General features: G+C 42.9%; 1 protein-coding gene across 1 annotated transcript; it reads right to left on the bottom strand.

Annotated features, from left to right (window-relative positions):
* Positions 1-20,015: 20,015 nt before the first annotated feature.
* Positions 20,016-20,495, bottom strand: LOC128381077 (transmembrane protein 100-like). Its single transcript, XM_053341027.1, has one exon. It carries the CDS (start codon positions 20,493-20,495, stop codon positions 20,016-20,018), a length of 480 nt encoding a protein of 159 aa, XP_053197002.1.
* Positions 20,496-26,511: the final 6,016 nt, after the last annotated feature.

The raw sequence follows: 26,511 nt of genomic DNA, 5'->3' as shown, positions 1-26,511 counted from the left end.
TGGCTGGACTGCAACATTGGAGCCAAACCAATAAACATGAAAGCCTGTGACTGAGTGACTGAGTGATGAAGTTACACCACTACTTCCTGTATCTATTTCAAATTAAAAGCCCTCTAGCGCTTCATACAGAGTTTTGAGCTCGTCTGCAGAGCTTCAAAGCAGCACAGCGCTCAAAGGAAAACAGTGAATCAGACTTTAATGATTCACTGCTCCAGAAATAAAGACAGAGAACTTAATGTAAAGCAACATTATATAATCAACTATCAGACATTTACCCGTTATTACACACAGATCATTAAGGTCTGACTCTGCTCTGTGTGGCGTTCACTGTCATCACATCAACTGGGTGAAGGGATAAAAAGACTCGACTTAAGACCTCAACTGTTTCCATGGAGATTAATTAAAATTCCTGGTACTGTAACTCATTTCAATGTGTTTCTCTGAACGAACTTAAAGGGCAGGTTCACAGTTTCCCTCGTTAAACAGTCAGGAGCCCAAAGCGACAGTGAAACATGTTTTATTCTTCCTGTATTTAGATCCTTCACTTCCACTGAGAGCTGAGAGCACATTGGAAAGAGATGTTTTAATAAACTCTCTGGAAGTCTGCAGAAAGTCCACTTAAAACTGTATGTGGTCCTGATGCATTGTGGAACTGATGCATTGTGGACTTGATGCATTGTAGAACTGATGCATTGTGGACTTGATGCATTGTGGAACTGATGCATTGTGGACTTGATGCATTGTGGGATATGACAGCACTTTCAGATTTCCCATGAACACACCTGCACAATGTAGGAGTCTACAAGTCTGCTGAGGGATTCAGCCAAAGTGTTTGAATCAAGTTTAAATCAGACAACAACAGAAAGGTCTGCACTGAAACTTTGTCATTACTGGTATGACTGATACTTTTTATATGCAAACTTTATGTTGAAATATAATGATGTGCTTCCACGTAGAACCATTTTTGATATAATTAATCACATTTAAAGCAAATTATGCTTCAAGTTGTTCTCATGAAGTCAGCTGATTTCTGTTGGAGGCAACAAATCACTGATGTTTCCACTGAGCTCACTGAGCACTGAGTCTGAACACTGACACACAGGGTTAGGGTTAGGGCTGAATACAGGGCATCATGTATATATTATTTATATATATGATGTTCTGTGACCTCGTGGCTCAGAGTACAGACCAGTACAGGCTGAAGCAGGACGGAGCTGCTCTCAATGACAGAGCTTCATGTTGTTTCCATTCTTCCTGCATCTGTTCTGCGTTATACATCAGAGCTGCTTCCACAAGCTTCTCATGTATCCCAACTTCTCTCTTACGACCAAAACGCAGACAAAGTTCAACAAGTTCACTATAAAATGTGGAGCTTTGATTCTGCGACGTGTGCGTGAGCAGAAAGACTTCAGCATGGGTCTGAACGCAGCGTCTGTAGAGCCGCGTCTGTCTGTAAACCTCTCAACTCTCCTCCTGTCTAAATAAAACACACAGAAATAAAGGAGGATATCCAGTCGCTTCGAAAAATGTTGTAAAATAACAGAATCAGGAAATACCTTTCAAAGCAGGGACACCTAACTACTGTCCTCGACAGCAGATGGTGAGCGCCGGGGGAAAGAAAAGGCGGGGTAAAAATAACAGAGCAGGAAAAATATAGCAAAGCGGATATTAGACTTTAGAGAGAGGACACCCAAACAAGCTGAGATGACCTGCTAATGGGACGAGATCAGCCTGACCCACTAAACACGACCACGGCCTGGGAAACACAGGACTCATATATATGTTGATGCATAAATATACTTAAACCGTACTACACTACAAAACTAGTAGAGAGAAAGAACAGCAGAGATCCTTTGCCGTCGCCATGGAGATCTGTCGCTGTTGGAAACGTTGATCTTTGTCATTTGGGAAAAAGCTATTTCAACATATTGCTAAGGGTAGTTGGGATGGTATATTTCACCATTTTCTAGTAATAATAATAACTTTATTTACTGTATGTAGGACCTTTCAAAATAAAGTTACAAAGTGAGAAACTGAACTTCCCGTAAGTCTGCTGAAGAAGATGAAAGTTAACGCTTGTTTCATCCACTGCTGTCGGTGGCACTGATCCTCCAGTCAGCCTTTAAACCGAAGAAGAAGAAGAAGAAGAAGAAGAAGAAGAAGAAGAAGAAGAAGAAGAAGAAGAAGAAGAAGAAGAAGAAGAAGAAGAAGAAGGAGAAGGAGGAGAAGAAGGAGAAGAAGAATGAAGTCATTAAAATGATGGAGAACCATAAGGACACTTTGACAAGTCGTCTAAATGAAAACAAGCAAACACTCAGCAGTCGACTCGTCTGTCTGCTTCCTGTTAGTATGATGTTTATGATGTGACGGCGCTGTGGTTAAAGTCTGTTTAGAGTCAAACACAAAAACTCTCCATTCATATTTAAGTCTGTTTCCATTTATGCTCAAATAGAGAATGTGGATATAGTTTAAAATAGGTGGAGAGACATTATTAATATAATATAATAATCATATAAACACACACAGAGCTGTAACTGTGTGTTTATGTTTGTGTGTGTGTGTGTGTGTGTGTGTGTGTGTGTGTGTGTTGCTCGGTGTATGTGTGTGTGTATTATGTGTGTGTGTGTGTGTGTGTGTTTAGCAGACCAACACCAGCTCCTGTCAGGATTCAGGCTAATTCCTTGTGTTCTCCATCTGTGCAGATTTTCTTTTTCTTTTTTTTTTTCCGTCTGATGGACGAAGAAAAAAAAAAAGAAAAACAGACGCCAGATGGACCGAAAGTCTGAATGAAAAACAGAAAACAACCTTTCAGATGATGGAAAGGAGGTTAAACTTAGACGCATTAAAAACATTCAAATCTATCCCAAAGAAGCTTCTCTGTTTCCATCTCACAGGATCTGATGCTCTAAGCTGCTGCTGCTCCAAAAATCTACTTACACATAGAAATAGTCTCTTTAGCATGTTAGCATGTTAGCATGGATCCAAACCAACAAAGAACTGATCTACTAGCACAGGGGTGTCAAACATGCGGCCCGTGGGCCAGAACCGGCCCGCCGAGGGGTGCGATCCGGCCCACTTTCCTTCCTGTGTTCTTTTCCTTCCTTCCTTCTGTCCTTCCTTCCATCTGTCCTTCTTTCCTACCTTCCTTTTTTCCATTCCTTCCTTTCTTCCTTCCCCCCTCCATTTCTTCCATCTGTCCTTCCTTCTTTCCTTCCTTCTGTCCTTCCTCCCTCCCTTCCTTTTTTCCATTCCTTCCATCTGTCCTTCCTACCTTCCTTTTTTCCTTTCTTTGTTCGTTCCTTCCTTCCTTCCTCCGTTTCTTCCATCTGTCCTTCTGTCTCACTTTCCTACCTTTCTTCCCTCTTTCCTTTTGTCTGTCTTTCCTTCCTTCCTTCCTTCCCTTCTTCCTTCCTTCCCTCCATCTTTTTAGTGATCCAGCCCACATGAGATCAAATTGGTCTGTGTGTGACCCTTGGATGTAAATGAGTTTGACACCTCTGTACTAACATGTATTATTATTATCAGTTATCGTCTGACAGATAATAAAAAGCTGCTGGAGTCACAACAAGAGAAGAAGAAAAATGCAGAATGACAGAAGATGAGGCGGCGTTTACCTGCACATCAGTCACCATGGTTACGGTCGGCTTCCTCCACACAGCTCACTTCCTCATTGTCATGTACAAAGAGAGAAACACACAGACATATGGATGGATGGATAGATGGATAATATAATACAGTGCAACATGCATGTTATTGCACCTAGTCCCAGTATACAAACTGCAAAAACATATATTATAAGTTCATAAATATATAAAAACTGATCATTTTTGAGAGAAAACAGAAACATTTCTTTAGATGGGATCCCTTAGAGATAGAATGATGAGAAGCTCGGGCATCCGGAAGGAGCTCGGAGTAGACCCGCTGCTCCTCCGCATCGAGAGGAGCCAGATGAGGAGGCTCGGGCATCTAGTCAGGATGCCTCCCGGACGCCTCCCTGGTGAGGTGTTCAGGGCCCGTCCCACCGGTAGCAGACCCCGAGGAAGACCCAGGACACGCTGGAGAGACTATGTCTCGGCTGGCCTGGGAACACCTCGGGATCCCCCGGGATGAGCTGGACGGAGTGGCTGGGGAGAGGGAAGTCTGGGCTTCACTGCTTAGGCTGCTGCCCCCCCGACCCGACCAGGATAAGTGGAAGAGGACGGTAACGAAAACATTGTTCCTGTATTCCTGAAAATCAGCATAAAATCAAGGTAGGAGAAATAAAAAGATAAAATTATAGTGATGAGTATAAAACTGTAAACTTAATATGTACTCTATTTCTTACAATATATGATATTAACAATTAGGTTTTATTTTAAATCAAAGTCTCAACTTTAAAGTTCTTAAAGTCATGAAGTCTTTGCATTTAAAGGACAGAGGGTTTTAATGCTGTGTTTAGTGTAAGTTGCTGAAGCTTTGTGCAGCTCGGTCTGCATTCAGGTCCAGGACTCCTGATGGAGCATTGTGTTTCTGACAGGAAGTGGAGTCGCCTCAGCTAACAGCCTTCAGTCTTCTTATCACTCTGACGGGCAGAGCGGCAGCCAGTCAGAGCGGAGCTGCCATTCTTTCTAAACACAATGTGAACTTCCTGCGTTGAGGCGGCACCGCTCCTCTCTGCCACACCAGCAGCCTCCAGCTCACCTCTCAATCCGTCAGCACGCCTGCAAATGAAAGAACCAGATGCAGAGAAATGAAACAGATAGAGAGGAATGATGAAAGGAAGTGCCTCTCCCTGGTTAATGGAGCCGCTCGGGCCTCGCTGCCATTGTTGCCCGGCTGGTTGCGTCTCTGAACGCAGCGTCTATCAGATCTTTCCCAGCGTTAGACCCGCTTACAGAAAACACTCTGAGCCACTTCCTGCTCACTATTTGTTCTGAAACACTCGTAATGTGTAAAACAATCCTAATGAATCATGATGGGATGTTGTTCCACCTGCTGCTGCTATTCTAACACATTTCATCTGAAACCAGCTTCAGTGACTCATCTGTTCTTTTATCATTTATAAGAATCAGAAATCTTAATTTAAATGTTGTTGAAGGAAGTAACCGGTCCTTTTATTAGCAGGAAGTAAGAGTAAGAATGTATAAGAGGAAATATTCATCACATCTTTCCAGCTCTATATTAATATTCTGAGTCTCTACTGGAATATCTTTACATGATTTCCAGTTAAAAACTCTTCATTTATCTTCTACTGGTCCTTTATTTTAAGTCTGAACTTGAACTTGAACCAGCTGATGCTCTCTCACACACACACACACACACACACACACACACACACACACACACACACACACACACACACACACACAGCAGCAGCAGCGCTCCTCTCTCCTCTTCTACACTTACTGCGTCTCTTTAATTGGACTCTTTCCTGATGCAGCAGAGAAACAGCCGCTCTGACTTAAACATAAAAGCCAGTTTATTAGTGAGCGAGCAGCTTTGAGTCAGACCTCAGTCACTGAAGCTTCTCTGTGTGACTGATCTGAGTCTCTGCTGCTGTGAAACGCTGCCATGATTTATGGATTAAACACGTTTGAAGCTAAAAAATAATGTCATGGCAACGGCGTAAATGTCCTTCTGCTGTTTGTGTCTAAAGTCCGAGCAGGAGAGGACGTCTATGAACTACAGTTGTATAGATTTCTAGAAGTCTCTCTGCAATAAACACACTTCCTGTTGCATCGTCTGTTTATTGCTTTAAGGTTGAAAGAAGGAAAGAAGGATATGAAGACTTAACCTCTACAGTTCAGACTCATTTCCAGCTTCACTGCAGCGATGCTCACAAACATCTAAACATGCAGAGCAGAGACAATGCTTCTGTTTACTGCAGGGGTGTCAAACATGCGGCCCGTGGGCCAGAACCGGCCCGCCAAGGGGTGCTATCCGGCCCACTTTCCTTCCTGTGTTCTTTTCCTTCCTTCCATCTGTCCTTCCTACTTCCTTTTATCCTTTCTTTGTTCCTTCCATCTGTCCTTCCTACTTCCTTTTATCCTTTCTTTCTTCCTTCCTTCCTTTCTTCCTTCCATCTGTCCTTCTTCCCTTTCTTCCTTCTGTCCTTCCTTCCATCTGTCCTTCTTCCCTTTCTTCCTTCTGTCCTTCCTTGCATCTGTCCTTCCTACTTCCTTTTATCCTTTCTTTCTTCCTTCCTTCCTTTCTTCCTTCCATCTGTCCTTCTTCCCTTTCTTCCTTCTGTCCTTCCTTCCATCTGTCCTTCCTACTTCCTTTTATCCTTTCTTTGTTCCTTCCTGCCTTTCTTCCTTCCATCTGTCCTTCTTCCCTTTCTTCCTTCTGTCCTTCCTTCCATCTGTCCTTCTTCCCTTTCTTCCTTCTGTCCTTCCTTGCATCTGTCCTTCCTACTTCCTTTTATCCTTTCTTTCTTCCTTCCTTCCTTTCTTCCTTCCATCTGTCCTTCTTCCCTTTCTTCCTTCTGTCCTTCCTTGCATCTGTCCTTCCTACTTCCTTTTATCCTTTCTTTCTTCCTTCCTTCCTTCCTTTCTTCCTTCCATCTGTCCTTCTTCCCTTTCTTCCTTCTGTCCTTCCTTGCATCTGTCCTTCCTACTTCCTTTTATCCTTTCTTTCTTCCTTCCTTCCTTTCTTCCTTCCATCTGTCCTTCTTCCCTTTCTTCCTTCTGTCCTTCCTTCCATCTGTCCTTCTTCCCTTTCTTCCTTCTGTCCTTCCTTGCATCTGTCCTTCCTACTTCCTTTTATCCTTTCTTTCTTCCTTCCTTCCTTTCTTCCTTCCATCTGTCCTTCTTCCCTTTCTTCCTTCTGTCCTTCTTCCCTTTCTTCCTTCTGTCCTTCCTTCCATCTGTCCTTCCTACTTCCTTTCATCCTTTCTTTGTTCCTTCCTTCCTTTCTTCCTTCCATCTGTCCTTCCTCCCATCTGTCCTTCCTACCTTTCTTCCCTCCTTCCTTTTGCCTCTCTTTCCTTCCTTCCCTTCTTATTTCCGTCCTTTCTTCCTTCTTTCCTTCCATCTTTTTAATGATCCGGCCCACATGAGATCAAATTGGTCTGTATGTGGCCCTTGAATGATAATGAGTTTGACACCTCTGGTTTACTGAGAACAACATTTCCCATAAATCCTCAGAGTTTAACACCCTGTCTGTCACCTGAACTCACTTAAATAACAAGGTTTCATTCTTTAGAGCAGAGGAGTCAAACTCATTTTCATTCAAGGGCCACATACAGACCAATTTGATCTCATGTGGGCCGGATTAGGGCTGGGCGATATATCGAGTATACTCGATGTATCGCGGCTTGTTCTCTGTGGGATGTAGAAAATGACTATATCGTGAATATTCGAGTATACATTCAATTTACACGCAGTTTGTTTTTAGTCGCGGCCCGTTGAACTACAGGTTTCTCTCACTCTCTCATCTCTCCGCACAGAGAGATAAAACAAGCGCACCTAGTTACGTACATCACATTCTGTTGTGCGTGCAACGTCATATGCCCGGCAGCATGTAGCAGCAGTAGCAGCGATCTCAGGTAGCGGGAGCTGCAGGTGATATGGACAAGTGGAGGAGGGAGCTTAATTCATCTGGCGGTGGTTTGGGTACAAGAGGGAGGACGTTGAACAACAAACCGTAATATGTAAAGTATGCCATAAAAACGTCACCACAAAAGCTGGTAGTACAACAAAGTTATATCACCATGTGTGCTTGAAACTCTGCAAGAGCACATCTCCGGCCAGTGACATATTGAAGAAAGCACTGACGCAACTGAGTCTAGCGTCTGAGTCTAGCGTCTTCTTTTTCCAGAACAGCAATACGACTAAAATAGTCAAAAACAGAAGGAGATAACGTCCGCAGTAACCCACCACACAGAGAAAGACATGGCCCCAGTGAGTGTGGTTAAAAGCCTGGATTCAGAAAGATCATCGACACACTTGATATAATCTACCTAGCAGAGACAGCTCTACCTTTATATCCTAGTGGCATTATGCACAAAATGTGCACTTTAATTTAGTGTTGTTTGAAATGTTTAATAGTGACATGATGCAGAAAAAGACACTTTATTGTATTCATTTGTTTAAATATTGTACTGGCATTATATAAAAAAAGTGCACTTTAATTTAGTGTTGTTTTGAAATGTCATCTCAGTGACACCCTGCGCAAAAGTGCATATTTTATTATATTATATTTAATATCTTTGTGGCATTATGCACAAAATGTGCACTTTAATTTAGTGTTATTTTGATGTGTCATATTAGTTACATCATGCATAAAAGACACTTTATTTGTTTTGAAATGACATGTTTGTGCCACTGCTTAATAACTCTTTAATAAATACAGTTTTGATGAATTTGTTTAGTTGTGATTTACGCTTTTGGCATGAACGTTTAAAATCGGCATATATTAATGTAGTATGAACAATGTTTTAATGTAGAAACGTAGAATCATCATACTGGCATGATTGTATGCATCAAAGTGTTAATTCAAGGCTAAGGCAAAATATCGAGATATATATCGTGTATCGTGAAACGGCTTAAAAATATCGGGATATTAGTAAAAGGCCATATCGCCCGGCCCTAGGCCGGATCATTAAAAAGATGGAGGGATGAGAAGGAAGAGAAGACCGGAGAGAAGGAAAGAAGGAAGGAAGGAAGGAAAGAGAAGACAGATGGAAGGAAGAGAAGAGTCCCTCCTTGACCTGAGGACAACAGGAGGGTTAACTCTCTGATAATGGATTCACTGTGAGCGTGGTGGCCTCAAGGTAAGGAAGCTTTATTTATATTATAGAGCATTTCATACACAATGGAAACTCAATGTGCTTTATATATACAGAAAAACATGTACTTTCCTTCCTCCCTCCCTCCTTACTCCTTTCCTTCCTTCTTTCCATCCTTTCCTTCCTCCTTCCCTCCTTACTCCTTTCCTTTCTTCCTTCCTTCCTCCCTCCTTACTCCTTTCCTTCCTTCCGTCCTTCCTCCTTTCCTTCCTCCCTCCCTCCTTACTCCTTTCCTTCCTTCCTCCTTCCCTCCTTACTCCTTTCCTTCCTTCTTTTCTTTCCTTCCCTCCCTCTCTCCCTCCTTACTCCTTTCTTTCCTTCCTTCCTCCTTTCCTCCCTCCCTCCTTTCTTTCCTTCCTTCCTCCTTTCCTCCCTCCCTCCTTACTCCTTTCTTTCCTTCCTCCCTCCCTCCTTCCCTCCTTCCTTCCTTCCCTCCCTCCTTACTCCTTTCTTTCCTTCCTTCCTTAGAAAAACAGAAAGAATAGAGCATTAAATATGTTGCAGCATAAAATAATGATTTGCTTTATAGGACATTAAAAGGACAAACGGCTCACAGCTTTAACTTCATTATTTTAGGAGCTTTCCTCTCCTCCTCCTCCAGAGACTCGACCTGCTCGGTTCCCGTCAGGTTCCAGTTTTAGCAGGAAGCTGCTGCAGGGAACGAGGAAGTGTTGGTGTAACGAGCCGCGGCGCTGCTTCTCCTGACTGACAGCATCGTCCACATCCAGCCTCATTACCGGCTCCACCTGTCAGCTGCTGCCGCTCGTCTGCTGGCAGGTAATTAAACCTCAGAGTCACTCCGCTCACACTTTAACACCAACACCAGCTCACTGATTGTGAGTTAGCAGCAGAAACACTGATAGCGTCTTCACCTCTGAGAGATCATCAGTGTCTTTATCCATGTTACACCACAGGAGCAAACTAACGCTCTGTTACAAGAACTCAACTTCCTATCAGAGATGAAGCTGTTGAGAACAATTATGACAGCTTAACTCTTTATTTTTTATTTTTATTTATTTTTATTTATCAGTAGACCGACAGGAAACATGGGAGAGAGAGGGGGGTGTGACATGCAGCAAAGGACCTCCGATTGGGATTCGAACCGGGGTCGGCTGCTCTAACCACTCGACCACCTGCAGGCCCAGCTTGACTCTTTATTTTATCTCTTCATTTCATTTTCTAATTGTCACAACGGTCATTTTACTGTCGTTGGGGGGGTTATGGGGCTCGTGGGGCGTTCCTCTTGTAAATGTTCCAGTTAATGAAAACGTTGCTGCTTCATGGAATAAACAGATCTGCACCAAACTCATCCACAATCCACTGAGATCAGACAGGAAGTAGCAAAAAACCACCTGTGCTCTGTCTCAGATCTCCTCTGTTAGTACACTCTGTCCTGTACCCCAAACCTGCTGATGGTTTATATATTATAACAGTATAATGGTTTATATATTATAACAGTATAATGGTTTATATATAATAACAGTATAGTGGTTTATATATAATAACAGTATAGTGGTTTATATATTATAACAGTATAATGGTTTATATATAATAACAGTATAGTGGTTTATATATTATAACAGTATAGTGGTTTATATATTATAACAGTATAATGGTTTATATATAATAACAGTATAGTGGTTTATATATAATAACAGTATAGTGGTTTATATATTATAACAGTATAATGGTTTATATATAATAACAGTATAATGGTTTATATATTATAACAGTATAGTGGTTTATATATTATAACAGTATAGTGGTTTATATATAATAACAGTATAGTGGTTTATATATAATAACAGTATAGTGGTTTATATATAATAACAGTATAGTGGTTTATATATAATAACAGTATAGTGGTTTATATATTATAACAGTATAATGGTTTATATATAATAACAGTATAGTGGTTTATATATTATAACAGTATAGTGGTTTATATATTATAACAGTATAATGGTTTATATATAATAACAGTATAATGGTTTATATATAATAACAGTATAGTGGTTTATATATAATAACAGTATAGTGGTTTATATATAATAACAGTATAGTGGTTTATATATTATAACAGTATAATGGTTTATATATAATAACAGTATAATGGTTTATATATAATAACAGTATAGTGGTTTATATATTATAACAGTATAGTGGTTTATATATTATAACAGTATAGTGGTTTATATATAATAACAGTATAGTGGTTTATATATAATAACAGTATAGTGGTTTATATATAATAACAGTATAGTGGTTTATATATTATAACAGTATAATGGTTTATATATAATAACAGTATAATGGTTTATATATTATAACAGTATAGTGGTTTATATATTATAACAGTATAGTGGTTTATATATAATAACAGTATAGTGGTTTATATATAATAACAGTATAGTGGTTTATATATTATAACAGTATAGTGGTTTATATATTATAACAGTATAATGGTTTATATATAATAACAGTATAATGGTTTATATATTATAACAGTATAATGGTTTATATATATTATAACAGTATAGTGGTTTATATATTATATTACACTTCCTTCATTTCTTACTTCTTGTCTTCTCTTCCTTCCATCTGTCCTTTCTCCCTTTCTTTCTTCCTTCCATCTTTCCTTCCTGTATTCTCTTCCTTCTCCTCCTTCTTTTCCTTCCGTCCTTCCTTCCTTTTAATGATCCGGCCCACATTCCAACCATTTTTCCATCCTGTATTATTTTCCTTCTCCTCCTTCTTTCCTTCTATCCACCCTTCTTCCCTTCATTCCTACCATCTTTCCATCCTGTCTTCTTTTCATTCCATCTTTCCTTCCTGTATTATTTTCCTTCTCCTCCTTCCTTCCTTCCTTCCTTCCTTCCTTCCTTCCGTCTGTCGTTCCTACCTTTCCTCCTCTTTACCTTTCCTCCTCCCTGTCCCTTCTTTTCCTTCCTTCCTTCCTTCTATCCGCCCTTCTTCCCTTCCTTCCTACCATCTTTCCATCCTGTCTTCTCTTCCTTCCATCTTTCCTTCCTGTATTCTCTTCCTTCTCCTCCTTCTTTTCCTTCCATCCTTCCTTCCTTTTAATGATCCGGCCCACATGAGATCAGATTGGGCTGTAGGTGGCCCTTGAATGAAAATTAGTTTGACGCCCCTGTTCTAAATGTTCACTAAGGAAATATCACATCTGAACTTCTCCTCTCAAGATCAACACACACACTGAGCAGGATTTTGAAGACTAAAATAAACAAAACTGAGATAAAAGACATTTTCCACAAAAAGAAAAAGAGTAAAACTAAGTCAGATTCTAATATCTTAACTTCCAAGCAGCAGTTATGTGACGTTGATGCTGTTAGCTTCAGGAAATCATTCAAACAGAAGCACAAACAGCAGCAACACAAGCCGAAGGTGGAAGTGGACTCAGTGCAGCCGCGATCGGAGCCGACTGTGGTCTGAAAACAGGAAGTTGATGAGAACGACCTCTGACTGCACAGGAAAGGCCTCCTGCAGATTTACAGTGATAGCAGGGATGTCTGTGGTTCCTACCTCCTCCTATCCTGTTATCATCTTCAACCCGAGCGCCAAAGATAAACTGATCCTTCACCGAACGAGCCAAACGGGAGAAGCTGGAAGCTGCTCTCCGATAAACTGGGTCGTATTTATTTAGCTTCTCCGAGGAAGTCACTCCAAAAATAATATAAATAATACAAATAATCACAGTACTACTTTAAGGACGAGGGGTAAGAGTATCGTATCAGTTTTCTGAACTCAGGACATTTCTCTCCTCAACTGGGCCACGATCCTGTGAATGGCAGACCTGGCTAAGGTCTCCGTCAGGAACTCTCTGATCTTTTCTTTTGCTCTGTTGAGGTTCATGCTGAGCTTTGTCTCCTCTCTGTCTGACCTATTGTGGACTTCTTGCTGTATAAGTCCAGCCACATACGAACCGACAACCTCAATCTTTAGTGAGGACTGAATGAGGTCAAACTCCTCTTGGTTGACCTGGTCTAAAAGAGGTTCCAATACTTGCGTCGCCTGGCTTGTCAGTACAGCTTGGACAGCTTTCTCCAAGCTGTGTTGTTCATTAGATGTTTCTGTTGGTCCCGACAAATAATTGTCAATATTTGCCATAATCTCTTCCCACTCATCCTTGACAGCTCTGGACTTGCGGTGGATGTAAAATACATTTTTACTTTTTACCAAAAAGTCTTGAAACAATTCACTCGCATGGTGAATCATGTGATTTAGCCTGCGAGGTGGAGTTTCACGTGCCGGTTGGTTTGTGTCCTTTTCTTTGTTTCTTTGTGTCTTTTCTATTTGTATAATATGTTTGATTCCTTGGTAGTAGGATTGATTTGCTTTGAGTTTTGAGAACTGTCCTCGGCTTTGTCTTCACGTACTGAAGTATTTAGTATAGAAGTATGTAGTATGCATTTTCAAACCGAGCTCGTGTGTAGGAGCTATTTTTTACCTTTTGAAACTCAAAGATTTAAAAGAACTAAAATGCATGAAAAATGTAAATGAATTCACCAAAAAGCAGTTTTTTAAAAAGACGATCCAAAGTCCAAAGAAAAAAAAACCCAAACCACATCTTTAGGCTCTCAGGAGGAGACATCGAGGTCCGGGGAGATCTCTCTTGGCTTTTTACTTATCAATAAAATCTTGAAATTAATTCAAAGAGCAACAAGCTGCCAGCGTCTGTGAAATGTGATCATGTTTCTTTGTCCCAGTTAAAATCCTGGCAGGGTTCGGGTTGGGGTTTTGATTGTGCTGGAGGCGGGAGAGAGATGTTTTAACTGATACCAGAGAGCAGGATTACAATAGTCCAATCGACTGGTAATGAAGGCGTGGATAAGAGTTTCCAGATTGTTGGCAGAGAGAAGCGGTTTAATCCTTGAAACATTTCTGAGATGAAGAAACCAGGATTGAAAGTATTGATTCAACAGACGTTCAGAGAGGAGAGAGATGTTTGTTACTCTGTTGGACTCTGCTGACCTCGAGGCTTTTCTACTGACAGAACAATCACACGCCTGCAGGGAATGAGTTCAAAGTTCTGCTGCAGGGTGTGTAGGAACAGAAAACTGCTTCCTGTTCTCCGGCTGATCCCTTTTAATCGAGCCGATGCCATGTCTCTGTGCGTGCCAGGCCCTTTCCGGCTGAGAGTCTGGGATGTGTTTTAGGAGGTGAAGGGGGTGGGAGGGGTGGACGGGGGGGGGGGTAACTCTGCCACTGTGCTACACCTCTGGTCACTCAGCTGGTCCGTGTGTGTCAGGAAGGGAAGGGAGGGTTGGGATTTCCCTCCTCAGGCGGCCCGAGGCGATTCAAAAACAGCCTCACAAACACAAAGGAGTTGATTCATTGAGTCCAGACTCAAAGAATCAAAGAATCAAAGAATCAAAGAATCAGATTTATTATTTATCTCTGTCAGGCAGGTATCACTTAACCTTTAACCCCTCCTGAGACTGGGTGGGATTCATTTATGCACTATAAAAATCGAGACGAGGGGTTGTTTGACCCAGTTTTAGTTTTTCTTCTGTTTCTCTACCCAAACTAAATCTACTCTACATGTTACAGTTTGTGGTTTATTGTTTGAGCATCTTTTGAATGTTAAATGCTGCTTTGTACTAGAAACAACAGATTGGGAAGGTTTTTAGCTGCAGGTTGTCGCCAGTTTTCTAGACTAATACACTCATTTCCACATCAAGTTGGTGCAGTGGGCGATGAGGCGCCCCGACTAACTGGTTGCTGAGAGTCATGTATACAGGTTGTGTGTGTCAGAAGAAAAGGCAAAGGGGGGGGGGAGCGGGGGTCAACTTGCGACTGCAGAGGCTGTGAGCAGGTTGTGTGTGCTTCCAAATAAATAATAATACATTTATAAAATTAATACAGACCCGTTATAGCTACATGTAAGTTATTGGGTTATGTGAAAATACAATAAATAAATAAATAAATAACTTTACACCTGCACTTTCATGTGGTCAAGCACTCCCTGATAGCAACCCTAACCCTAACCTCTAATCACCCAGGAAACATTTTAATGCCAGTTGTAAAAAGGGTGAAAGTCTGTTAGATTTTATTTTATTCATTTGTATGATGAAGGATGTGTGTAATTTACTTTGGTGTTTATATACTATATTTCATTTATTTATCTTATTTTTTGTGTTATGAAGGATTTGTGGGGAGGGGCGCCGATAGTCGGTCCGCCCAGGGCGCAAAACTAGCCAGGACCGCCTCTGGTTCTATATAATGATCCAAATTGGAGAGGATTTTAAAACCATGACAGGACATCACATCATCATCATACACCACATTTCAAAAAGGACAAACTGAGATTTAAATATCAGCAGTTTTATAAAATGAATATGATTTCTGTCTCATTTTAATTCACAATCAAATAAAAAGTCAAACCTCAAACTCACAAAACCAACTTTCTGTTAATCAGAGTTTTTTTCTAGCAGGCAGCTCTCACACTGAGCTGTGGTCTGTAAAGATACTGTGCAGATATTCACATGTCGTCTTCTATAAGCTGAATTTCTCACAGTCAGATGAGTTGATTGTCATAATGAGTCACTGAATGCTTCAAGCTCATGATTTCATCTTGTTTAACAGGTATATTATATTCATCATCTTTTCATTTGTTTACAGTTTGAGGTCATAACATCTGATTTACCACCTGATCGATCATCAATGTTCCAGCTGTGAGACAATCAGTTTGATTTCTACTGAGATTAGATTTATAACGTGGCTGCCGTCAACAGGATGTGATATAAACGGTAATAACTGAACCTCAGATCATTGATAGCTGATGTTAGCTGTGGACTTTTCCCCTGGTGAATGTTGGTTTGGTGGCTCATCAATCAATCAATCTTTATTTGTATAGCACCAAATCACAACAGAGTTATCTCAAGGCTCTTTCCACATAGAGCAGGTCTAAACCGAACTCTTCAGGTTTTAACTTTAAAGAGACCCAACATTCCCACATGAGACACAGTGGCGAGAAAAAACTCCCTTTTAACAGGAAGAACCCTCAGAACCAGACTCAGAGTGGGAGAACATCTTTTAACAGGAAGAACCCTCAGAACCAGACTCAGAGTGGGAGAACACCTGCCTCGACTGGTTGGGGTAGAGAGGAGAGAGAGGAAGGAAGGATAGAGGAGAGAGAGGAAGGAGAGAGGAGAGAGGAAGGAGAGGAGAGAGAGAGAGGAGAGGAGAGAGAGGAAGGAGAGTAGAGAGAGGAAGGAGAGTAGAGAGAGGAAGGAGAGGAGAGAGAAAAGAAGGAGAGGAGAGAGGAAGGAGAGAGGAGAGAGAGGAAGGAGAGGAGAGAGAGAGAGGAAGGAGAGAAGAGAGAGGAAGGAGAGGAGAGAGAAAAGAAGGAGAGGAGAGGAAGGAGAGAGGAGAGAGAGGAAGGAGAGGAGAGAGAGGAAGGAGAGTAGAGAGAGGAAGGAGAGAGGAGAGAGAGGAAGGAGAGGAGAGAGAGGAAGGAGAGGAGAGAGAGGAAGGAGAGGAGAGAGAGGAAGGATAGGAGAGAGAGGAAGGAGAGGAGAGAGAGGAAGGAGAGGAGAGAGGAGAGAGAGGAAGGAGAGGAGACAGAGAAAGGAGAGGAGAGAGAGGAAGGATAGAGGAGAGAGGAAGGAGAGGAGAGAAAGGAAGGAGAGAGGAGAGAAAGGAAGGAGAGAGGAGAGAAAGGAAGGAGAGAGGAGAGAAAGGAAGGAGAGAGGAGAGAGAGGAAGGAGAGGAGAGAGAGGAAAGAGAGGAAGGAGAGAGGAGAGAGGAAGGAGAGGAGAGAAAGGAAGGAGAGAGGAGAGAAAGGAAGGAGATAGGAGAGAGAGGAAGGATAGAGGAGAGAGAGAGAGGAAGGAAGGATAGAGGAGAGAGAGGAAGGAGAGGAGAGAGAGGGGAAGGAGAGGAGAGAGAGGAAGGATAGAGGAGAGAAAGGAAGGAGAGAGGAGAGAGAGGAAGGAGAGGAGAGAGAGGAAGGAGAGGAGAGAGAGGAAGGAGAGGAGAGAGAGGAGAGAGAGAGGAAGGAGAGAGAGGAAGGAAGGATAGAGGAGAGAAAGGAAGGAGAGGAGAGAGAGAGGAAGGAGAGGAGAGAGAGGAAGGAGAGGAGAGAGAGAGGAAGGAGAGGAGAGAGAGGAAGGAGAGAGGAGAGAGAGGAAGGAGAGGAGAGAAGCACAATAAAAATCAACAATGAAGCTAGAAGGTCCGGGACTGGAATCCGTCATCCAGCTCATCAACAAGCTGCAGGACAAGATGATGCGTTCATGACTGTAAGTTAGATGAGAAAGCTAACTTGGGTTGATGTGTGATGTAGCAGGATGCAGTCAGGCTCAGTGTGGCCTTTGCATTATTGCTTTATGCAAGATATGATTTACTGTATAGAAGGGTTAGGGTTAGGGTTAAGGACTTCAGCTACATAACTAACTAAAAATAAAATTAGTGCAAAGCTATGTGGCACCATTATGAAGTCAAATAATAAAACTTTACCTTTTTGGTTGTAATTTATTTTCAGTTGGACTTTAAAGAGAAAAAAGAAACTTCATGTAAAGATTATGTGTCAGAAATGTTAATAAATTTATTTCAGACTCAAACTGTGTTCATAGTTTAACTCTGAAGCTGAATGTGCAGTTAGATGAAGAGAGGGAAGGTTTCTGAGTGAGGATCAACTTCCTGTTAACTTCCTGTTAACTTCTGGTGTTTCTATTTTTTACCAGCAGCTCCTCTGAAGTGTCTGCAGGAGCGAGATGGACGGAGGAAACACTGAAGTGATGCAGCGCTGCAAACCTCCCACTCCCCTCTCCTCCCCTCTCCTCCCCTCTTTCTTTCCACCCCCCCCCCCCCCCCACCTCCCCCCCAACATTCCCAGGATGCTGCACTCCAGTAGAGATAAAGTTAGCACTGCAGAAGTGACAACGCGTTGTAACCGTTACCCGTCAGCACCTCCTCCTGCCTCCATATGACGCAACCCCCACCCCCCCTCCCCTCACCCCTCACCCCCCCTCTCCCACCAGTTTATTATCTGGTCGTGTGTCTGGGGGATGCTAGGCAACATAAACACAACTAAATATAACAGCCAGGGCTCCTATAACTTTCCAGTCCATCCTCAACCGGCTCTGAAAACAGAATCCTCAGCGAGTGAATTCAGGTCGGCTTTTAAATCTGAAGTTTATTTAATAAATCCAGAATGTTTCACGTCCACGTCCTCCGACACAGAATAAATAAGACCGAGCTGACAGAGAGAGAAAGAAACACCTGCTCAGGGTATAAAGTGAGACAAGCTTCAGTTAAACAGCTACAGCTACACGTGAACTCTTTAATACAGTGAATACATGACAGTTTGGGTATTTCTGCATCACTTTGGATCATAGTGCACAAGTTTAAATATACAAAGTGGCATGCATGTCACAGATTAGCCCCATTTAATGACCTCAGACCTCCGAACGTTACTCCATAAATTGAAATTAATTCACCTCATTCTTTTAAAAAACATATTGAATATCTTAATTTAACAGATTTGATCCTTATTTAAGTATTTAGTGTTGCATTTATACATTAACTCTGCTGTTTATTATTATTATTCCATCAAACCCTTCAAGGAAAAGTCCAAATATTATTTTTTTACCTGTCATTCAAATAAAATCTCATCACACTTAAAGACTAAATGTTCATCCACTTTGAAACCAACATGTAAATCCAACATTTCTACCCAGAGGATGGTTATGTGTCACAGAGGAACGTACGGAGGTCAGAAGTGAAGCTAATCAGAGTTGAAACAAGCTGACAATCATCACTACTAGAGCGTACCTTTATAAATGTCTTTTATAGCTTATTAGCAGCATTAGTTACAGATACTGTACATCGTCGACGAGCTTTGTGGGATTAAAATCTACTTTAATCTGTGATGTCCTGTTACCTAGGAGACCAGAAGTCCTCGAGGTGCATGTGAGAAGAAAACAGATTTAATGAACTGAGTGAAATGATGAATAAGGTATTTCCTCTTGCGGGACAATAAAGATATGAACTGAACTCCAGACTTATATATTTAGTGTTGTTATTTAAAAAATGAATTATTCCCTGTTTTTTATTCTGAATACCAAATATATATATATACTGGAAACTTTCCTTCAATATGTCCCCTTGAACCTTTCCCTTAGTTTAGCAATGTGTCTGAGAGAAGAGAAGAGAAGAGAAGAGTCTGCAGGCAGTGACAGAAATTATTATTCCATGCATTAAAATATTATTTCAGGTGTTTTCTATCAGACTTCTTCTTTCTACCACATGAACCTTAAAGCCCATTACAACTTCTCAGAGTCCAGATGATGTCACCAAATGTCCGACCATCGATTGTTCATTTCTGCACATCCAGTCTGGAGTTTTAAAGTCACAGTCATTATGTTCTGTAGTGGAGCTGAGTCCTCCTGCAGGCGACCGCATGTCCCAATAATTAGCTTCAGTCTGTCATCACAGCTGTTTGTCCATTCAGGAGTCTGCAGAGTCATCATCATCATCATCCTCAGTTAGTCCAGACTGTCTGAAGTTCACATGGACAGACCAGGCGGGGAGTTCCTGTCCTCTGAAATGAAGCCAACCAGGAAGTAACTTAGAGCTGCATTCTATCAAAAGGCCACCAGGGGGCGACCGTCTCTATACAAGTCAATGGAGAATTCACCAACTTCTCACTTGATTTCTAACCTCAGTAAACGTTTTCAAAATGTGTTTATGGTCTCAATCGCTAGTTTAAAGCCTTCTTCAATGCAGTATGATGTTCATTTGGGACATTTTGGCCTCCCTGATTTTATATGTGACGATAAAGCAGGGTATGCATTAGGGGGCGTGGCTACGTCCTGATTGACAGGTTGATTGACCAATGTCCTCCAGATCCAGCCCTCGTAACCATAGCAACCTCCCCGCTCCACCCATGGCCCCGCCTCATGCCCATATAAGTAGAATCCGTGTTTTTATTTTTCCCAGCATGCACCTGAAATGTTTCAAGATGGCGCTGCCTAGATTAGAAACTATTGGCTTCCGAGCAGCAGTCCACAAACCAATGGCTGACATCACGGATGTTACGTCTGTTTCTTTTCTACAGTCTGTGGGACAGACTGGACCTGTTAGACTTTTTCAGGTGAGTTCAGGCTCAGTTTATTATCTCCTAGTTTTTATTATCTCGTCTAAACCGTCGTGTCTCTGCGGCTTAAAGAAGGATCTTAAATAGAAACTCCACTCAGAACCCGACCACCCCTAACCCAAACCTTCAGGCCACGCAGTACCCCTGACTGGCCAGCAGGGCGGTCTGACTCTCCCTCCGCTTGTCCCTCTTCTTCCTGAGTCGGACCCTCCAGCAGATGGCGCTGGAGCCCAGTAGGCCCAGTCCAGCAGACAGCAGCACCAGCCCCAGCACCGAGATGGTCGACCCGTGGGAGTTGAAGGTGTACGCCACCGCCGTCACCACGATGCCGGCGATGAGGACGACCACGCCGAACGGCACGGTGCAGCGGTAGCACGACATCTCGGCGCCGCCCGTGGCCGCCGTCAGCTGGACCTCGTTGATGTGCGGGACGTGTGTTGCCATGACGACGCCGTGGTCCTTCCTGAGCTTGTCCCGGCTCGCCTTCTCAGCGGTGATGGATGTCGGGATTTTCATGGCGCTCTTGGGGATCCTGCCGCCGCCGCCGCCGCCTCGGCCGTGAGGGTCGTCCATCGGGAGCTTACTGGCGAGGAAGAGGTGAGCCATCTTGATCCTGACGTCAGCCAATCACAGAACAGCTAGCTGAGAAGAGACAGTTAACAAGACAAATGTTAAAACCTCTACCTTCCTTCCTTCCTTCTTTCCTCCTTCCTTCCTTCCTTCCTTCCTTCCTCTTTTCCTTTTTCCATCCCTCCCTCCTGCCTTCCTTCCTTCCTTCTGCCATCTTTCCTTCCTCCTTTCCTACCTTCCTTCCTTCCTTTCCTCCTTCTTCCTTCCTTCCTCCTGTCCGTCCTTCCTCCTTCCCTCCCTTCCTTCTTTCCCTTCCTCCTTTCCGTCCTTCCTCCTTCCCTCCCTTCCTTCTTTCCTTTCCTCCTTTCCTACCTTCCTTCCTTCCTTCTTCTTTCCTCCCTCCCTTCTTTCCTTTTCTCCTTTCTCCTACCTTCCTTCCATCCTTTCCTCCTTCCTTTCTCCTCCCTCCCTCCTGCCTTCCTTCCTTCCTTCCTTTCCTCCTTCTTCCTTCCTTCCTCCTTTCCGTCCTTCCTCCTTCCCTCCCTTCCTTCTTTCCTTTCCTCCTTTCCTACCTTCCTTCCTTCCTTCTTCCTTCTTCCCTCCCTTCTTTCCTTTTCTCCTTTCTCCTACCTTCCTTCCATCCTTCCCTCCTTCCTTTTCTCCTTCCTTCCTCCCTTCCTCTTTTCCTTTTTCCCTCCCTCCCTCCTGCCTTCCTTCCTTCCTTCTGCCATCCTTCCTTCCTTCCTTTCCTCCTTCTTCCTTCCTTCCTTCCTCCTTTCCGTCCTTCCTTCCTTCTTCCCTCCCTTCTTTCCTTTCCTCCTTTCCTACCTTCCTTCCTTCCTTCTTCCCTCCCTTCTTTCCTTTTCTCCTTTCCTACCTTCCTTCTTCCTTCCTCCCTCCCTTCTTTCCTTTTCTCCTACCTTCCTTCCATCCTTCCCTCCTTCCTTTCTCCTTCCTTCCTCCTTCCTTCCTTCTTCTTTCCTTTCCTCCTTTCCTACCTTCCTTTCTTCCTTCCTCCTCCCCTCCCTTCCTTCTTTCCTTTCCTCCTTTCCTACCTTCCTTTCTTCCTTCTTCCGTCCTCCCTCCCTTCTTTCCTTTTTCTCCTTTCCTACCTTCCTTCCATCCATCCTCTTTTCCTTTTTCCCTCCCTTCCTCCTGCCTTCCTTCCTTCCTTCTGCCATCTTTCCTTCCTCCCTTCCTCCTTTCCTACCTTCCTTCCTTCCTTGCTTCCTTTCCTCCTTTCCTACCTTCCTTCCTTCTTCCTTCCTCCCTCCCTTCTTTCCTTTTCTCCTTTCTCCTACCTTCCTTCCATCCATCCTCTTTTCCTTTTTCCCTCCCTCCCTCCTGCCTTCCCTCCCTTCCTTCTTTCCTTTCCTCCTTTCCTACCTTCCTTCCTTCCTTCTTCTTTCCTTCCTCCTTCCCTTCTTTCCTTTTCTCCTTTCCTACCTTCCTTCCATTCTTCCCTCCTTCCTTTCTCCCTCCCTTGCTCCTTCCTTCCTTCCTCCCTCCCCCCCTTCCTTCCTTCCTTCCTCCCTTCCTCTGAGCTTTACTAGCCAGCATCCACAATAACAACAGAAACCACAGCTGCTGCTCCTCCCTGACGTTCAGCTGCTGTTCAGGAAACTTTAATATGAACCAGATGGAAAATGGAAATGTTGGAATTTCATTAACAGTAACCGAAGACATGACAAACATCAGCAACTCATAAAACAGGGATTCACTGAACTGCTGAGGACAAACTATCACCAGTAAATATCTGTACAACTGAGACAGAGTGACTTTAAACACTTTAGTATCAACAGTGGTCCAGTGGGTGTTTGCCTGTTTCTATGGTTACAGCGTTAAGACAGCTAGTAGCTACATTAGGCTCCCTTCCTCTTTTCCTTTGTCCCTCCCTCCCTCCTTCCTTCCTTCTTTCCTCCCTCCCTCCTACCTTCCTTCCTTCCTTCTGCCATCTTTCCTTCCTCCCTTCCTTCTTTCCTTTCCTCCTTTCCTTCCTCCCTTCTTTCCTTTTCTCCTTTCCTACCTTCCTTCCATCCTTCCCTCCTTCCTTCCTCCTTTCCTTCCTTCCTCCTTCCCTCCCTTCCTTCTTTCCTTTCCTCCTTTCCTACCTTCCTTCTTCCTTCCTCCCTCCCTTCTTTCCTTTTCTCCTTTCCTACGTTACGACAGCTAGTAGCTACATTAGGCTTGGCTTTTACCAAGTTGGTAGAGCTAAACAAAGACTAAGAGGCTTCCGGGTCAAATTGACCCCGTCTGTTTTGACTGTTCCTTCTTTTGTTCCTTCCTTCCTTCCGTCTGTCCTTCCTCCCTCCTTCTCTCCTACTTTCCTCCCCTCTACCTTCGTCCCTTCCTTCTTTCCTCCGTCCTTCCTTCCTTCCTTCCTCCCTTCCTCTTTTCCTTTTCTCCTTTCCTACCTTCCTTCCTCCTTTCCTTCCTTCTTTCCTCCTTCCCTCCCTTCTTTCCTTTTCTCCTTTCCTACCTTCCTTCTTCCTTCCTCCCTCCCTTCTTTCCTTTTCTCCTTTCCTTCCTTCCTTCCATCCTTCCTTCCTTCTTTCCTCCCTCCCTCCTTCCTTCCTTCTGCCATCTTTCCTTCCTCCTTCTTCCTTCCTTCCTCCTTTCCGTCCTTCCTCCTTCCCTCCCTTTCTTCTTTCCTTTCCTCCTTTCCTACCTTCCTTCCTTTCTTCTTCCTTCCTCCCTCCTTTCTTTCCTTTTCTCCTTTCCTACCTTCCTTCCATCCTTCCTTCCTCCTTTCCTTCCTTTCCTCCTTCTTCCTCCCTCTCTTCCTTCCTTGACTCGAGGACAACAGGAGGATTAAAGAGTCTCCTCCGTCTGCAGACGATTCAGATTAAATGGAAAGAAGATTAAGATTCTCCTGTTGTGTTCGAGTCAAGGAAGGAAGGAGGAAAGGAGGGGGGGGGGGGGGGGGGGGGAGGAGAGAGAGAGGAAGGAACGACAGAAGGAAGAAAGGGGGGGTGGAGGAAGGAAGGACGGACGGAGGAAAGAAGTAAATAAGGAAGGAAGGTAGGAGGAAGGAAGGAAGGGAGGAGAGAGAGGAAGGACAGATGGAAGGAAGGAAGGAAGGAAGGCAGGGAGGAAGGAAGGAAGGAAGGAAGGAAGGAGAGAGAGGAAGGAACGACAGAATGAAGAAAGGGAGATGGAGGAAGGAAGGGAGGAAAGGAAATAAGGAAGGGAGGAAGGAAGGACGGACGGAGGAAAGAAGTAAGTAAGGATCCTTCCTTACTTACTTCTTTCCTCCGGAGGAGGAAGGGAGGACAGAAGGGAGGAAGACAGAGGGATGGAGGAAGGAAAGAAGGAAGGGAGGAAAGAGAGAAGAAGGAAAGAAAGAGAGAAGGAGAGAGGAAGGGAGGAAGGAAGGAAGGAAAGAAGGAAGGTTAAGGGATATTTGGTAATTCTGTGATTATTCAGCATCTCATCATTTAGTTCTTTTGTGACTTTATGAACTAATCTCCATTATATAAACTCATATTTGCAGAAATGTAGGAAAGACTTTTAGCTGCAGATCAAAGTATGAACATTGAAACTTGAGAGTCTTTGTGTAACTTTACTGTTTATACCACATTTTATTTTATTTAAACATCAATCAATCTTTTTACATCTGGAAATCTTTTCTGCACATTCACAGACTTTTATTTTGAAGAGGTTTGTAAGATGGTGATGAAATATTCTGACTTTCATTCCTGTAATCATTCATCTGTAGTTTTTAGTGTGCATTAAACCTTCCTTCCTTCCTTCTTCCTTCCTCCCTTCCTTTTCTCCTTTCCTATCTTCCTTACATCCTTCTTCCTTCCTTCCTCCTTTCCATCCTTCTTCATTCCTTCCTCCCTTCCTTCCTTCCTCCTTCCCTCCCTCCCTTCCTTCTTCCTTCCTTCCTCCCTCCCTTCTTTCCTTTTCTCCTTTCCTACCTTCCTTCCATCCTTCCCTCCTTCCTTCCTCCTTCCTTCCTCCTTTCCTTCCTTCCTTCTTTCTTCCTTCCTCCCTCCCTTCTTTCCTTTTCTCCTTTCCTACCTTCCTTACATCCTTCTTCCTTCCTTCCTCCTTTCCATCCTTCTTCATTCCTTCCTCCTTTCCTTCCTTCCTCCTTCCCTCCCTTCCTTCCTTCTTCCTTCCTTCCTCCCTCCCTTCTTTCCTTTCTCCTTTCCTACCTTCCTTCCATCCTTCTTCCTTCCTTTCTCCTCTCCTACCTTCCTTTCCTTCCTTCTTTCTTCCTTCCTCCCTCCCTTCTTTCCTTTTCTCCTTTCCTACCTTCCTTTCATCCTTCCCTCCTTCCTTCCTTCCAACCTTCCTCCTTTCCTTCCTTCATTCCTTCTTCCCTCCTCCCTCCCTTCTTTCCTTTTCTCCTTTCCTATCTTCCTTCCATCCTTCTTCCTTCCTTCCTCCTTTCCTTACTTCTTCCTTTCTTCCTTCTTTCTTCTTTCCTCTCCTCCCTTCTTTCCTTTTCTCCTTTCCTACCTTCCTTCCATCCTTCCTTCCTCCCTCTCTTCTTTCTTTCCTACCTTCCTTCCTTCTTCCCTCCTCCCTCCCTTCTTTCCTTTTCTCCTTTCCTACCTTCCTTCCATCCTTCCCTCCTTCCTTCCTTCCAACCTTCCTCCTTTCCTTCCTCCTTTCCTTCCTTCATTCCTTCTTCCCTCCTCCCTCCCTTCTTTCCTTTTCTCCTTTCCTACCTTCCTTCCATCCTTCTTCCTTCCTTCCTCCTTTCCTCCTTCTTGCTTCCTTCCTCCTTTCCTTCCTTCCTCCTTCCCTCCCTTCCTCCTTTCCTTTCCTCCTTTCTTACCTTCCTTGCTTCCTTCTTCCTTCCTCCCTGGTTAATAATCAAGCTACAATTAAATAACAATAATTTTCATCCTCAATTCATCCCAAGACAATTTTCTTACTTTCTTCATTAATCATTAAAGTCACTTGGTCTATAAAATATAATTATATTATAACAACATGCCTCCCCCCCCCCCTCCTCCCCCCCCTCCTCCCCCAGCCTTTGTTAATGTCATTAAATATCTTGTTTTGTGCATAAAATGGTTTTAAAGTGAGTAATTAGATTATTTCTGTTAATCAAACTAACTGATTAATTGTTGCAGCTCGAGTTCTTTGCATTATAAAGATAAAAAACTAAACCATCTTTAACCCTTTAAACAGTTCATCATTCTTTATATTTACTTTTTTATGTACTTAAGCATCACATTTACTACCTAAATAAACATTTTTCCACAAGTCATTATTATAATATTTTGTATATTTTGGATTTTATAAGTTGACTTTATTAATGTAAGCTATAAAAAAATGTAAATTGAAATGTATCTCCTGGTGCACTTTGCCTGTTTAAGGGTTAAAATGCCATCACCATACCATTATATATATATATATGAGTATATGCTCTTTAATATGTGCTAAAGTCTCTCAGTTTAATGCCTTTCATTTTCCTTAATTTATAAGATAAGTGAACAGACTGTATGATTAAATCCAGTTATTTAACCCCTCCTGTTGTCCTCGAGTCAAGGAAGGAAGGAAGGAAGGGAGGAGGAAAGAAGGAAAGGAGGGAGGAAGGGAGGAAAGGAAAGGACAGAAGGAAAGGAAAGGAGGGAGGAAGGGAGGGAGGAAAGAAGGAAAGGAGGGAGGAAGGGAGGAAAGGAAAGGAAAGAAGGAAGGAAAGGAGGGAGGAAGGGAGGAAGGAAGAAAGAAGGAAAGGAGGGAGGAAGGAAGGAGGAAAGAAAAGAAAGAAGGAAGGAAGGTATGAAAGGACAGAGGAAAGAAAGAGAGAAGGAGGAAGGAATAAGAGGGAGGAAAGGAGGGAAGGAAAGAAAGAGGGAAGAAAGGGGGAAGGAGGAAGTACAGACGGAAGGAAGGAAGGGAGGAAAGAAGAATAAGACGGGGTCAATTTGACCCGGGAGAGGACGACACGAGGGTTAATACATTCATCTTATTCAGTAGTGACAGGTTTGGAGGGATGTTTAAGGGTTAAAATGCCATCACCATACTGTACCATTTTATATATATATATGAGTATATGCTCTTTAACCCTTAAACAGGCCTTACTAGT

The sequence above is a fragment of the Scomber japonicus genome, chromosome 20 (genome assembly GCF_027409825.1).
Source record: "Scomber japonicus isolate fScoJap1 chromosome 20, fScoJap1.pri, whole genome shotgun sequence".
NCBI lineage: Eukaryota > Metazoa > Chordata > Actinopteri > Scombriformes > Scombridae > Scomber > Scomber japonicus.
This window is presented reverse-complemented; position numbering and strand designations above follow the sequence as displayed.